At 46.9% G+C, this 11,585-nt stretch overlaps 3 protein-coding genes across 3 annotated transcripts; all 3 read left to right on the forward strand.

Moving 5' to 3' along the window:
* Nucleotides 1-325: 325 nt before the first annotated feature.
* On the forward strand, nucleotides 326-1,044 carry EAH_00013050 (hypothetical protein, conserved; the record flags this gene model as incomplete). The annotated part of the gene is made up of 2 exons (XM_013394536.1): nucleotides 326-780; nucleotides 1,008-1,044. 2 exons carry the CDS (start codon nucleotides 326-328, stop codon nucleotides 1,042-1,044), a joined length of 492 nt encoding a protein of 163 aa, XP_013249990.1.
* Nucleotides 1,045-3,572: 2,528 nt separating this feature from the next.
* EAH_00013060 (hypothetical protein, conserved) lies at nucleotides 3,573-6,239 on the forward strand (the record flags this gene model as incomplete). The annotated part of the gene is made up of 2 exons (XM_013394537.1): nucleotides 3,573-5,592; nucleotides 5,884-6,239. 2 exons carry the CDS (start codon nucleotides 3,573-3,575, stop codon nucleotides 6,237-6,239), a joined length of 2,376 nt encoding a protein of 791 aa, XP_013249991.1.
* Nucleotides 6,240-8,102: 1,863 nt separating this feature from the next.
* On the forward strand, nucleotides 8,103-10,688 carry EAH_00013070 (hypothetical protein; the record flags this gene model as incomplete). Its single annotated transcript, XM_013394538.1, has 5 exons — nucleotides 8,103-8,117; nucleotides 8,569-8,743; nucleotides 9,217-9,322; nucleotides 10,023-10,256; nucleotides 10,589-10,688. The coding sequence occupies 5 exons, from the start codon at nucleotides 8,103-8,105 to the stop codon at nucleotides 10,686-10,688; spliced, it is 630 nt and encodes a 209-aa protein (XP_013249992.1).
* Between the last annotated feature and the right edge of the window lie 897 nt (nucleotides 10,689-11,585).

Below are 11,585 nucleotides of genomic sequence, written 5' to 3' on the forward strand. Positions count from 1 at the left end.
ACTTAATCTTTATAAAGATTTAAAACTCAAAAGGGAAGCAAACGACTCGCTATGCCCCCAGCACCGCTGGTCTGCCGACCCTGGGTGCTGTGGCTTGGTGTACTGTACGGCCCGTACACCTCAAGGTCAGCAGTAAAACTCTGTGAAATAGCTTGAATAAAACAATAAAAGAAACTCTTTTCTTGTCTTTATTTACTTAAAAACAATGCGAGGAGAACCTGATAGACCCCAGAGGCCTTCTCCCCCTCCTTCTGCAAGCAGGGGGACCTTAACAAGACCTCCTCGCACAGAAATATGCTTACTTTTTAGAGATGGTATCTGCACAATGGGAGACAACTGCATGTTTCAACATTCTCCTTTGCCGCTGCAGCTGCCCCTACCCGCTGCTGCTGCTGCGACAGCAGCGGCACGCGGGCCACGCAGACGAGGCATCCCCATCGCAGAAGACCACCGCCAGCAGCAGCAACAGCAGCAGCAGCAACAGCAGCAACAGCAGCAGCAGCGGAGGCAAGGGGAGCGGGAACGTCGGGTCCCCATACACCACTACTGGCAGCGTTGGCAGGAGCCTCTTCGCGAGATAGCACTGCGAGAAGACTATGCTGAGCCCTCTGACGCCTTTGAATTACCCTCAAGTTTCTACAATTTTGAAGGCCCTCATATTTCTTCTCCCCCTACTCCTCAGCAGGAAAGGGGTCCTGCTGTCTCTGATAATGCAGAGCAGAGACACAGGCCTCCTCGGTCTTCGCTTCAAGAGCAGAGGCCTCGCCCCCGTACAGGGGAGTTAGAAGAAGAAGAGACGCCACATACACCTCGATTAGCACGTCTTCTAAGAGCAGAAGCAGCACTGTTCAGAGCAGTACAAGCAGCAAATGAAACACAAACACAAACAAGGGCCCCTCAGCCACCCCCTCAGGCACCTCAGATACACCCGCACGCTTTTCAAACACCAAGGCCCCCACAGCCAGTCTATAGAGGGAGCCCTTTATTTACTGATGAGTTTCTTTTAGGGTCTTTCTTATGCATGTCTATGAGAGAAAGACATAAACACTCTTCTCCTCGCTAAGCATACAAGGCGCTGCACGGGGCACCCACTGCCAATCGCCAGCCCCATGAAGCACAGACACCCCAAAACCAACAAACAAATGCATGCATGCACACCGCCGGGGCTGCAGCACAAGCAGCAGCAGCAGCAGCAGTGGCGGCAGCTGCACCAGCAGCATGGCTTCTCGAGCAGAAGGAGCTGTGGAGAGGATTCAGTTGTATTAGATGTGAGTCTTCTGCAGCAGCAGCACTCTGCTGCAGCATCTTGCAATGCATGCAGTGTACAGACAGAGGGGTTTATACACCGGAAGAGCAAATGCATGCGCCGGCAGCAACAGAAAAAGTAATAAAATAAACCCGCAACAATAAAAAAGAACAGAGAACAGCCTCCACCAAGACCTTTACTTATTACTTCTTTGCTGCAGCCAATTTAAAGAAGAAATTGTTTACTATTAGCATCTGCAGAAGCGACTGCTGCTGCTGCGAGGCTGCTACTGCTCCGCTGCTGCTGCTGCTGCTGCTGCTGCTGCTGCTGCAGCATCTGCTGCAGCAGCAGCTGCTCCCCCTTCTTGGGATTTCTAAGGGGGAGCTGCTCCACCTCGGGCTGTTGAATGCAGCCCACGAGGGGACGTAGAGGAGTCATTCCTCTTCAGTTAAGTATATATATATATATATAGGTTATATATATTATATATTGTATATTTACTATATATATAATATATATATATATATATATTTTATGTGAAGAAGCATACCTCCTTTAATACATAATATTAACTTATCTAAGTAAATAGTTAATATATATGATATTATTTATTTAAATATAAGAACGTTTTACAGTGTTGCAGGGCAAAGCCCTAAACCATAAACATCACGCAACCCCCACTCCCCCAGCATCTTCATTTAGGGTTTATTAGGGTTTATTAGGGTTTGTTAGGGTTTACTAGGGTTAACTGGGGTTTATTAGGGCTTACTGAGGCTTATTAGGGTGTATTATTATTAGGGTTTACTAGGGTTTGTTAGGGCTAACTAGGGTTTATTAGGGTATAATAGGGTTTACTAGGGTTTGTTAGGGTATAATAAGGTTAATAAGGGTTTACTAAGGTTTATTAGGGTTTAGGGTTTACTTGTTAGTAAGGGTTTATTAGGCTTTCTTAGGGATTAGGGTTTACTAGTTAATATAAGGGTTTATTAGGGTTTAGGGTTTACTAGTTAATATAAGGGTTTATTAGGGTTTAGGGTTTACTAGGGTTTGAGAAAGTTAATATATTTGCAGCTGCACGTTATGCCTCTGCAGGGAATCAATACTTTGAAGCGAGCTCAGACCCGTCTTTATTATATACAACTATTATGCATACAGGCGGCTTATATATAAGCATATATATACATATATATATAATCAGATATACATATATATGTATATATATATATATATGCATATATAAAATATGTTTATGTACATGCATATAGACATGTATGTAATATATATATATGTATATATATATATATATATATGGTGTGCTGCATATATACGCATATATAATATATGCATAAATACACGCATTTCTATCCGCGTATGCGCTTATATATATATATATATACAGATATATATATGCATATATATTCATACATACACCGGTATATATCATCAAATATGAATTCTACATATACGATATATAAATATATATATATATATATATATATACGCACATATATATATATATATATGCATATATATATATATATATAACTTTGCATATTATGTATGCGTATAGCATTTGAGGTGTGGCTGCTGTAAGGGGAGACGGGTTGGGGATTTATTTATTTATTTATTTATTTGTTTTTTGCTGCCCCTCTCTCAACGTATTGATGCTTTTAGTGAGAAGATAATCAGCAGCAGTTGTTACTGAATAACTGCTGCAGTGTTGTAGCTGCTTTGCCTTTACTATGGACTATGTACTTGTGTGTAGGCCTTCGTGCTGCTGCTGCTGCTGCTGTTGTTGCTGCTGCTGTTGCTGTTGCTGTTGCTCGTGCTATTGCTGCTGCTGCTGCTGCTGCATCAACACACACCGTAGCAGAAACATTGCTGCAACAAAACAACAAAGGCTCCAGAGTATTAAAAGTGAATTATTCAAGAGATGATCAGTGGTGGCTGCTGCTGCTGCTGCTGCTGCTGCTGCTGCTGCTGCTGCTGCTGCTGCTGCTGCTGCTGCGGTCGGTGGTCTCCACCACTGGTCCACCTGTGTTTTAGTTTTTTTGTGCTTTAATTGAATTTCTTCTGCTAAATGAATTAAAATTTAAATTATTAATTGTCTTTATTTTGCATAAATGCAGCATATAAACCCTTTCTTGAGCTTCAATTTTAATGGGTTTGCCTCTGGGAGGTGACCTTAGGATGTTTCTTTGTCTTTTCTTCTTGTTCCCCGCCCGTGTTTAGATTATTTAATTGATTATTTAAATGTTTAAACATACAATTATACTACTTTCTTGAGCTTGTTTGTCTGGGATTGACAGCCACAGCTAGCAGCAGTATGCTCCCTCTCTCTACTCCTTTCAGCAACACCCACCCCCCTCCCTCTTTGCTGCTGCCTCGTTGGAAGTTAGTGCGTCTTCCCTGTCGCAGCAGCTCACAAAGATGTGGGGGCCCCCAGGGGCCTCCATTGGGGCTGGGGGGCCCCTACCGCTGCAGACACGGTTTGCTGCAGCAGCAGCAGCAACAGCAGCAACAGCAACAACAGCAGCAGCAGCAGCATCACCCTGAGGGGAGCGGAGAGGGTGCCCCTGATGTTGACGACTTTGTTAAGGTGCCAGCTTGTCTCACTTCTTCTTTGTCTCTCTTTCTAATATACCTCAAACTGCGAAAATTTTACAGCACCACCATCACACAAACTGAACTCCTCGCCCTCTGCAGCATCGCTAAGGCGCAGCTGACTCTTCATTGCAAAGAACGGGGGCCCCCTTCCCCTCCGTCTGTGGCATATAGAGGCCCTAGACACCACGAGGGGCCCCCGACCCCTTCTTCTGAAGCTCAGCAGTGCAGGGGGGCCCCTCCAGAGGGGCCCCCAACACAAGGGCCAACCCCACAGGGGCCCCCAACAGAGGGGCCCCCAACAGAGGGGCCCCCAACAGAGGGGCCAACCCCACAGGGGCCCCCAACAGGGGGGCCCCCAACAGGGGGGCTCCCAACAGACGGGCCCCCAACAGAGGGGCCCCCTGATGGAGAAGGGCCCCCCAATAAAGAGGGGCCCCCGTCAGCCTCTGAGAAACAGCACCCTCAGGGTGTGGGGCGGAGGAGTTTTCGAATTGACCCCTTAGACATTTGCCTTTTGCTGGCTTCCTTGAGGCTGCAAGTAAAGGATTTATCTCTGCTTGAGGGTTTAGAGACAGTAGCAGAGGAGACAGAGACAGCGTATGAAAAGGAGAACCGGTGGTGGAAATGGGCAGCCATGCTGGGGCTGCGACGCAAGCGAGGAGACATCTGGAAGTCTGCAGCAGCTAAGCTGCAGCAGCAGCTGCAGCAGCAGCAGCAGCAGCGGGCCAGTTCTCACAACCGCATAGGGCGTCGCCGACGCAAGAAGCATCTAGCAGCAGAGGGGCCCCCGTCTCCGCTTGTTGTTTTGGGGTCCCCTCGCAGTGCTGCAGCAGCAAACGGGCTCAATGAAAAGGCAGCAGCTGCAGCAGCAGCAGCAACAGCAGCAGCAACAGCAGCAGCAACAGATGCTGATTTCACGCCTCCTCTGGGGCCTGGCAGTACGCAGCTAGAGCCCTGCGACGACACTGCATGCACCGCTGAGGGCTCAGGGGGGGCCCCCACAGGGGGCCCCCTTAAGGGTCTGTTTGCATCTAGCAAACGATGGGGCCCCCGCAGTTCTTTAAGGGTCCCTGGGGCCCCTTCATCTTTTGTTCGTTCGGATGATGCGGGAGGAGAGGCAGCAGCAGCAGGAGACGCACCAGCAGCAGAAACAGCAGCAGCAGAAGCAGCAGCAGCAGCAGTGAAGGGTCTCAGCAGCAAAAGCCTCGCGTTGCTGGGCCATTCGTGTTCGTGGCTGTTGGGAGCGTCTAGCAGAGGGGCCCCCGCTGACTCTCGTGTGGGGGAGGGAAGGGGGGGCCCCAAGCAATTGCTGGGATCGGATCCCAAGGGCGATCACCCCACAAGTGCGTCTCCAGGGCTGCACCCCTGCATAGAAGAAGACTGGAAGAGTGCTGTGGGGTTTCGAGAAGGCCGGAGAGAAGCGGGGGGAGGTGGGAGCAGCAGGAGACGCAGGGCCCAGAAGCAGCGGCAGCAGAGACTGTCTCCTTTAGATCCTCCATACGACGCGAACGCGCTGCTGCTGCACCCGTTTTCTGCTGCTGCTGCTGCTGCTCTCCCCGATGCAGAGACAACTCGAGCAGCAGAAGTTCATGAAGTAGCCCTTGACTTTCTAAACAGAACTAAAGATACGCACGGCTGTCCCCAGTGTACCCGTAGCAAACAGAGAAGAGGAGACACAAGCAATACAACAACCCCACCACCCTGTCCCCTCCACCAGAGACTGCATTACACCAAAGTTGGTAAGCCTTGAACCCCACGCCTCTCACAATAGCCTCCTGGGATCGACTGGGATCGTCTCCCGGGATCGACGAACTGGGGTCCTCTCCCGGGATCGAATTGGGATCGTCTCCCGAAATTGGCTCACTGCGACCGTCTCTTGGGATCACCCCACTGGGTCGTCTCCCTGAATTGTGTGGGGAGCGTTTCCCGGGATCGGGTGATTGGGATCGTCTTCCGGGATCGACTTTTTGGGATCGTCTCCCGCCAGCTCTTTCCTTATCTTTTTGCTGTTTTTTTTCTGCTTTGTTCAGGAACAGGCCCCGAGAAGGTCATTTTAATCCACGGCATTTGCATGAGCAGCTACTTCTTTGCTGATGTTATTCGAGCCCTCTTCCCAGAAGCAGAAGAAAGGGGTGGGGGGCCCCTAGGGGGCCCCCTCGAAGGCCCCATGGGGGGTCCCCTCGAAGGCCCCTTTGGGGGCCCCCTAGGGGGCCCCCGCGGGGGCCCCCATGAAGAAGGAGATGCATACGAACGCAAGAGGTATACCTTCTATTGTGTTGATCTCCTCGGCTATGGGAAGAGCGCTGCTATACCCTCAGCACACAACTACTCAAGGAGAGAACAGGCAAGCCCCGTCTCTGTCTTCTTTCTGTCTCTTTCACTTTAGAAACCCCCCTCTCGATCCTCTGCTTCCCTTGCTAACTAGCTCCCCCAGCTAGCTAGCTACCTAGCTTGGGCACTTAGCTAGCTAGCTAACTAGCTAGCTAGCTACGCTGTACACGGTATACAAACAGAACTAGAGGTAGAACCTCACAGGGCGAGCCTTGGCTGCCCTGCTGGGAGCCCCCGCCAACCTATCTATCTATCTATCTAGCTAGCTAGTTAGATAGCTAGCTATCTATACATCTAGCTATGTAGCTAGCTAGCTAGCTAGATAGCTAGCTGGTGCGTCATGACAGTGCTCTGCAGGCAGAGGCAATCCTGCGGGACCTGATTCTGGAGAACAATTTTACTTCTGTGCATTTGGTGAGCGAAGTAAAACCCAAAGACAGAGCCCAGCAGACAGACGAATATAAACAAAACCCCAAGAGATAGGGGCCCCCGTAGAGACAATATAGGGGATGGGGGCCCTCCAGAGACACCTAAGGGGACTGGGGCTACCATAGAAACAATATAGGGGATAGGGGCCCCCCAAGAAACCCTAGAAACACTTAAGGGGACAGGGGCCCCCTTCGAGACAGTTTAGGAGATGGGGGCCCCCATAGAGACAACGAAGTGGTGAGGGGCGCTGGGTAGATGAAAAGGGAGACAGTGGAGAGCGCACGCTGTAGGAGTAAGGGGTGCTGGAGGAGACAGCGTTGAATGCATATGATTTATGTTTTGCTGCTGCTACTCCTGCTGCTGCTGCTGCTGCTGCTGCTGCTGCTGCTGCAGGTAGGGCATTCGTTTGGTGGTCTGGTGGCGACGGAGTTGAGTGAAATTCTTCCGCCAGGGTTTGTCTCTACTTTGGTGTTGTTGGCGCCAGCATATTTTGAATCGGAGAGACAAGCAATGCGAATCCTTACCGCCTCGCACTTCCCTGCTGCTCATGTAAGTTGGCCTGGGCTGTCTCTTCAGCTGTCTCTTCAGCTGTCTCTTCAGCTGTCTCTTCAGCTCCAGCTAGCTGTCTCTTCTTCTCTCTGCATCTCCAGCTGTCTCTTCAGCTGGCTCTTCATCTCCAGCTGTCTCTGTACCTCCAGTTGTCTCTGTATCTCCATCTGTCTCTGCATCTCCAGCTGTCTCTTCATCTACAGCTAGCTGTCTCTTCATCTCTATCTGTCTCTGCATCTCCAACTGTCTCTTCACCTCCAGCTAGCTTTCTCTTCATCTCCAGCTATCTCAGTATCTCCAGCTGTCTCTTCATCTCCAGCTAGCTGTCTCTTCACCTCCTCTCAGCTGTCTCTTCACCTTCTCTGAGCTGTAACTGTCTCTTGTCTTAAACTCGGCTATTGACTCCCATAGACACAGAGCAGAATAAAATGAAGCAAAGATAAAAACAAACAAACAAATAAACAAACAAACAAAGAGATTAGAGCAGAGGGTGGGGTTGTTGTACTCACTCCTTCGTGCATGCATATCATAGCACAGTAGACACCCTGTAAGCAGATAGCAGAGACACCTGAGGCGGTAAAACAGCAAAGAGAAAAATCAAACAAATTTCTTTCTTTGTTGCAATCGAGGGACAGGGAGACAGAAGGAGACACTCAACTACTATATATATATGTACATATATATATATATATATACACTTATATAGTAATTTAGTAAAGCACTGCATATATATATATATATATATATATATAAAATATATACATGCACGTATATACATATGTATATGCATATACATGCCTCTATGATATATATTACACATATACGTCTTACTTTTACATACAGTATACATATTAATTTTCATTATTTTCATTTAGTACAGGCACCGGGGATCGAACCCGGGATCTCTCGCGTGTGAGGCGAGCGTCATAGCCACTAGACCATGCCTGCATGCGGAGTGTCTCCGTTTCTTTTGTTTAATAAACAAGAGACACGCCGTTTATTATTTCTTTTGTTTATTCTAATTAGAGTTATATTCAGTGAAGAATACAACGAATGCTCCTCCTCCTGCTGTTGTGCTCATCACCACAACACCCTGTCTCTTCCTGCTGTCTCCCAAATCCTTTTATGCTTCTTCAGCTTTTTTTAAACACCCAGCAGCAGCAGCATTAGCTGCTGCTGCTGCTGCATCAGCAGTAATAGCTGCTGCTGCTGCTGCTGTAACTGTCTTGTTGATTTTGTGTTGTATTGCTTGCTGCTGCTGTGTATATGTGTATGTATGTGTATACATGTGTATGTTTTCTGTTAATTTCTTTATTATTTGTTTGTTAATTAATTAATTAATTAATTAATTAATTAATCAATTTACCTATTTATTTGTTTGTTTGTTTGTTTGTTTGTTTAAACAGACAGTAGCACATCCTTACTTTGGTGAACTGCTGCTGCGGCTGGGTGTTGTGCTGCGGCCTCTCTTTGAACCACTTGTGCTTCGGCTCGTCCCTCCAGGAGAATTACCTCAGCTGTCGGTTGCAGATATCTTCAGTATACACCCCGATGCTCTTACAGGCACCATTCGCTCTATTGGTATATCCCCTCATCCAACCTCCTCTCTCCTATCTACTGTCTCCTGTCTCCTGATTACACTATCCCCTGATAAACTCCGGCTAGGGTCCAGGGTTTAGGGCTTAGGATTAGGGTTTAGGGCTTAGGGTTTAGGGTTTAGGGCTAAGGGTATTTTATTCTGAAGTGTAATTACCCAACAAGTCGAAAATAAGAAGACATACAGAATATACAGTAAAAAGGAAACACCGGCAGCTAAGAACAAACACACAAATGCAGCAGCAGCAACAACAGCAGCAGCAACAGCAGCAGCAGCAACAGCAGCAGCAGCAACAGCAGAGAGCAACCGCGAATAACAAATATACGAGCAAAAGAAACAAGCAAGAAGAACAAAAACAGCAAATAGCCAATATGAGAAAGGAGGTAAGCAGCAGAAAGAGAGACCCAGCAAAATGCTGTCTCCTTTTTTAATTATTCTGTCTCTGTCTCCTTTTCAGTTCAAGACAGAGTCGACATCACGCTGCAGCTGCTAAGACAAAGAGGACAGCGGGCCTCTCTTTTTCATGGTACAGCTGATGGTGTTATCCCTATAAGACAGGCGCGGTGGGTGTTCTTTTGCTGCTGCATTCAGGTGTATCTGCATCTCTCTGTCTCTATTCATTCTTTATTATCTCTCTCTTGCTGCTGCATTCAGGTGTATCTGCATCACTATCAATTGTTTTGTATGTCCCTTTCTGCTGCTGTGGGGTGTATCTGCATCTTTCTATTTCTATTTATTATTCATTAATTATTATTTATTATTATGTCCTTTGCTGCTGCATTCGGGTGTATCTGTCTGTATCTCTCTGCTCCTCTTTAATTATAATGCAACGCAGCTAAAAGAAACAAGTAATAATAGTAATAATAAGAATATTAATAGTAACAATATTAATAATAACAATAGTAATAATAATAATAATAATAATAATTATTATTATTATTATTATTATTATTATTGCTTTAAGTGCGGAATGGTGAAGCAAACCACTAATACATAATAACTACTATAATTATTAATATCATTTTATGTTATATTGTTATTATTATTAATATTAAAATTAATACTATTAATATTGTTATGTAGTAGAAAGGCAACATAATTGGCAGTAGAACACTACTGCAATAATAATAATAAATATAATAGTAGATATAATAATAATAATAATTATTATTATTAAGTAGTAATGAAGCAACATAAAGAGCCGCACGTGTGCCTGTCTGCTGCCTTCTGTTTGCTGCGGCTGTGTTGAGTGCGCTTTGCAAGGAGACAACAGCAGCAACACCAGCAGCAGCAACACCATCAGCAGCAACAGCAGCAGCAACAGCAGAAACAGCAGCAGCAACAGCAGAAACAGCAGCAGCAACAGCAGAAACAGCAGCAGCAACAGCAGAAACAGCAGCAGCAGCAGCAGCAGCAACAGCAGCAGCAGCAGTTACAGCAGCAGCAGCAGTTAGGTATCTGTGGGGTGTACTGTCTGTGCAGCTTCTTGGCGTTACGGTACCCGAATATACACCTGAGGGCTCTTCCTGGTTTTGTGCATCATTTCCCAGCATCGCATGCACACTTCACCGCCCACATTATTCTGCAGGTCTTCTTCTTTGTTCTTTATTGCATTTGCTTCTTAGTAGTATTAGTATTAGTAGTATTATATGCATCTGTCTCCTTGTCTTATTAGCTGCTCTTGCTCTGTCTCCTTTGTAGGCCCTCTACTTTTATTTGCTTCATTCTTTGTTCTTTATTGCATGTGCTTCTTATTTTTAGTAGTATGTTTATATGCTTCTGTCTCCTTCGTCTTAGTAGCTCTTCTGTCTCCTTTGTTCTTATATTAGTACTTCTGTCTCCTTTGTCTTTATAACAACAGTTATTAGTAATAGGGCAGCTCGAAAGACACGACAGCAAAAGGAGACAGCAAAAAGAGACAGCAAATAGAAGCAGCAGCAGCATACATGCACTGAGACCCCAGAGAGCCAGCTGTCTCTGCAGGGTGTATAGAGACAGATAAACAAATAAGACAAGACAAACAAACAAGAGAGGCAGCAAGCAGCAGCAACGCAAGATAAACAAAGAGAGACAGCAGCAGCAAAGACAGCTACCTACTCAAAAACCCTCATCCTAATAATAAAAGACAGACAAAGAGAGACAGAGAGACAGAGACAGACAGAGAGAAACAACAAAAAACAAAAAGAGAAGTCCTTCTCTCAGTCTTTAACAAAACAAATTAAACTAAAACAAAGCCCCGTATCTGCTTGCATGCACAGGAGATAGGGCGCTCTCTAAGGAACAGCAGAGGCCTCTGCTACAGCCTCGATGAAGACCCCAGCAATACCCTCATACTCTCTAATGCGCTCCTCCTCCCAGGGCACCCCACTTGGCAATAGCAGCTGCTGCAGCAGCAGCTGCAGCACCTGCTGCGAGCAGCTTTGCTGCTGCAGCAGTACAGCTGCAGCAGCAAAGCTGCTCGCAGCAGGTGCTTCTGCCACACTGCTCCTGAAAGCGATGCAGCAGCAGGTGCTGTTGTAGATGCTGCTGAGCATCTACATGCTAAGCAGCAAGCAGCAGCAAGTGCTGCAGCCTAGCAGCAAGTAGCTACTGCTGCTGCTGCTGTTGCAGGTGCTGCAGCTGCTGCGCAGCAGCAGAGCAGCAGCATTAAGGCCGCTGCTCCCCAGCGGTTTGTGTCTCCGCTGGAGTATGCATGTACTCATGCACACAGTATCTCTATTGGCCTGCAGCAGCAGCAGCAGCAGTTGTTTGTCTTTCTAGCTGCCAGTGTATATCTTCTTTGCTAATCAAACGCTGCAGCTTTATAGGCCTCCACCGTGACGATCC

This window comes from Eimeria acervulina, genomic scaffold (genome assembly GCF_000499425.1).
Source record: "Eimeria acervulina Houghton genomic scaffold, Eah_scaff74, whole genome shotgun sequence".
NCBI classification, from domain to species: Eukaryota; Apicomplexa; class Conoidasida; order Eucoccidiorida; family Eimeriidae; genus Eimeria; species Eimeria acervulina.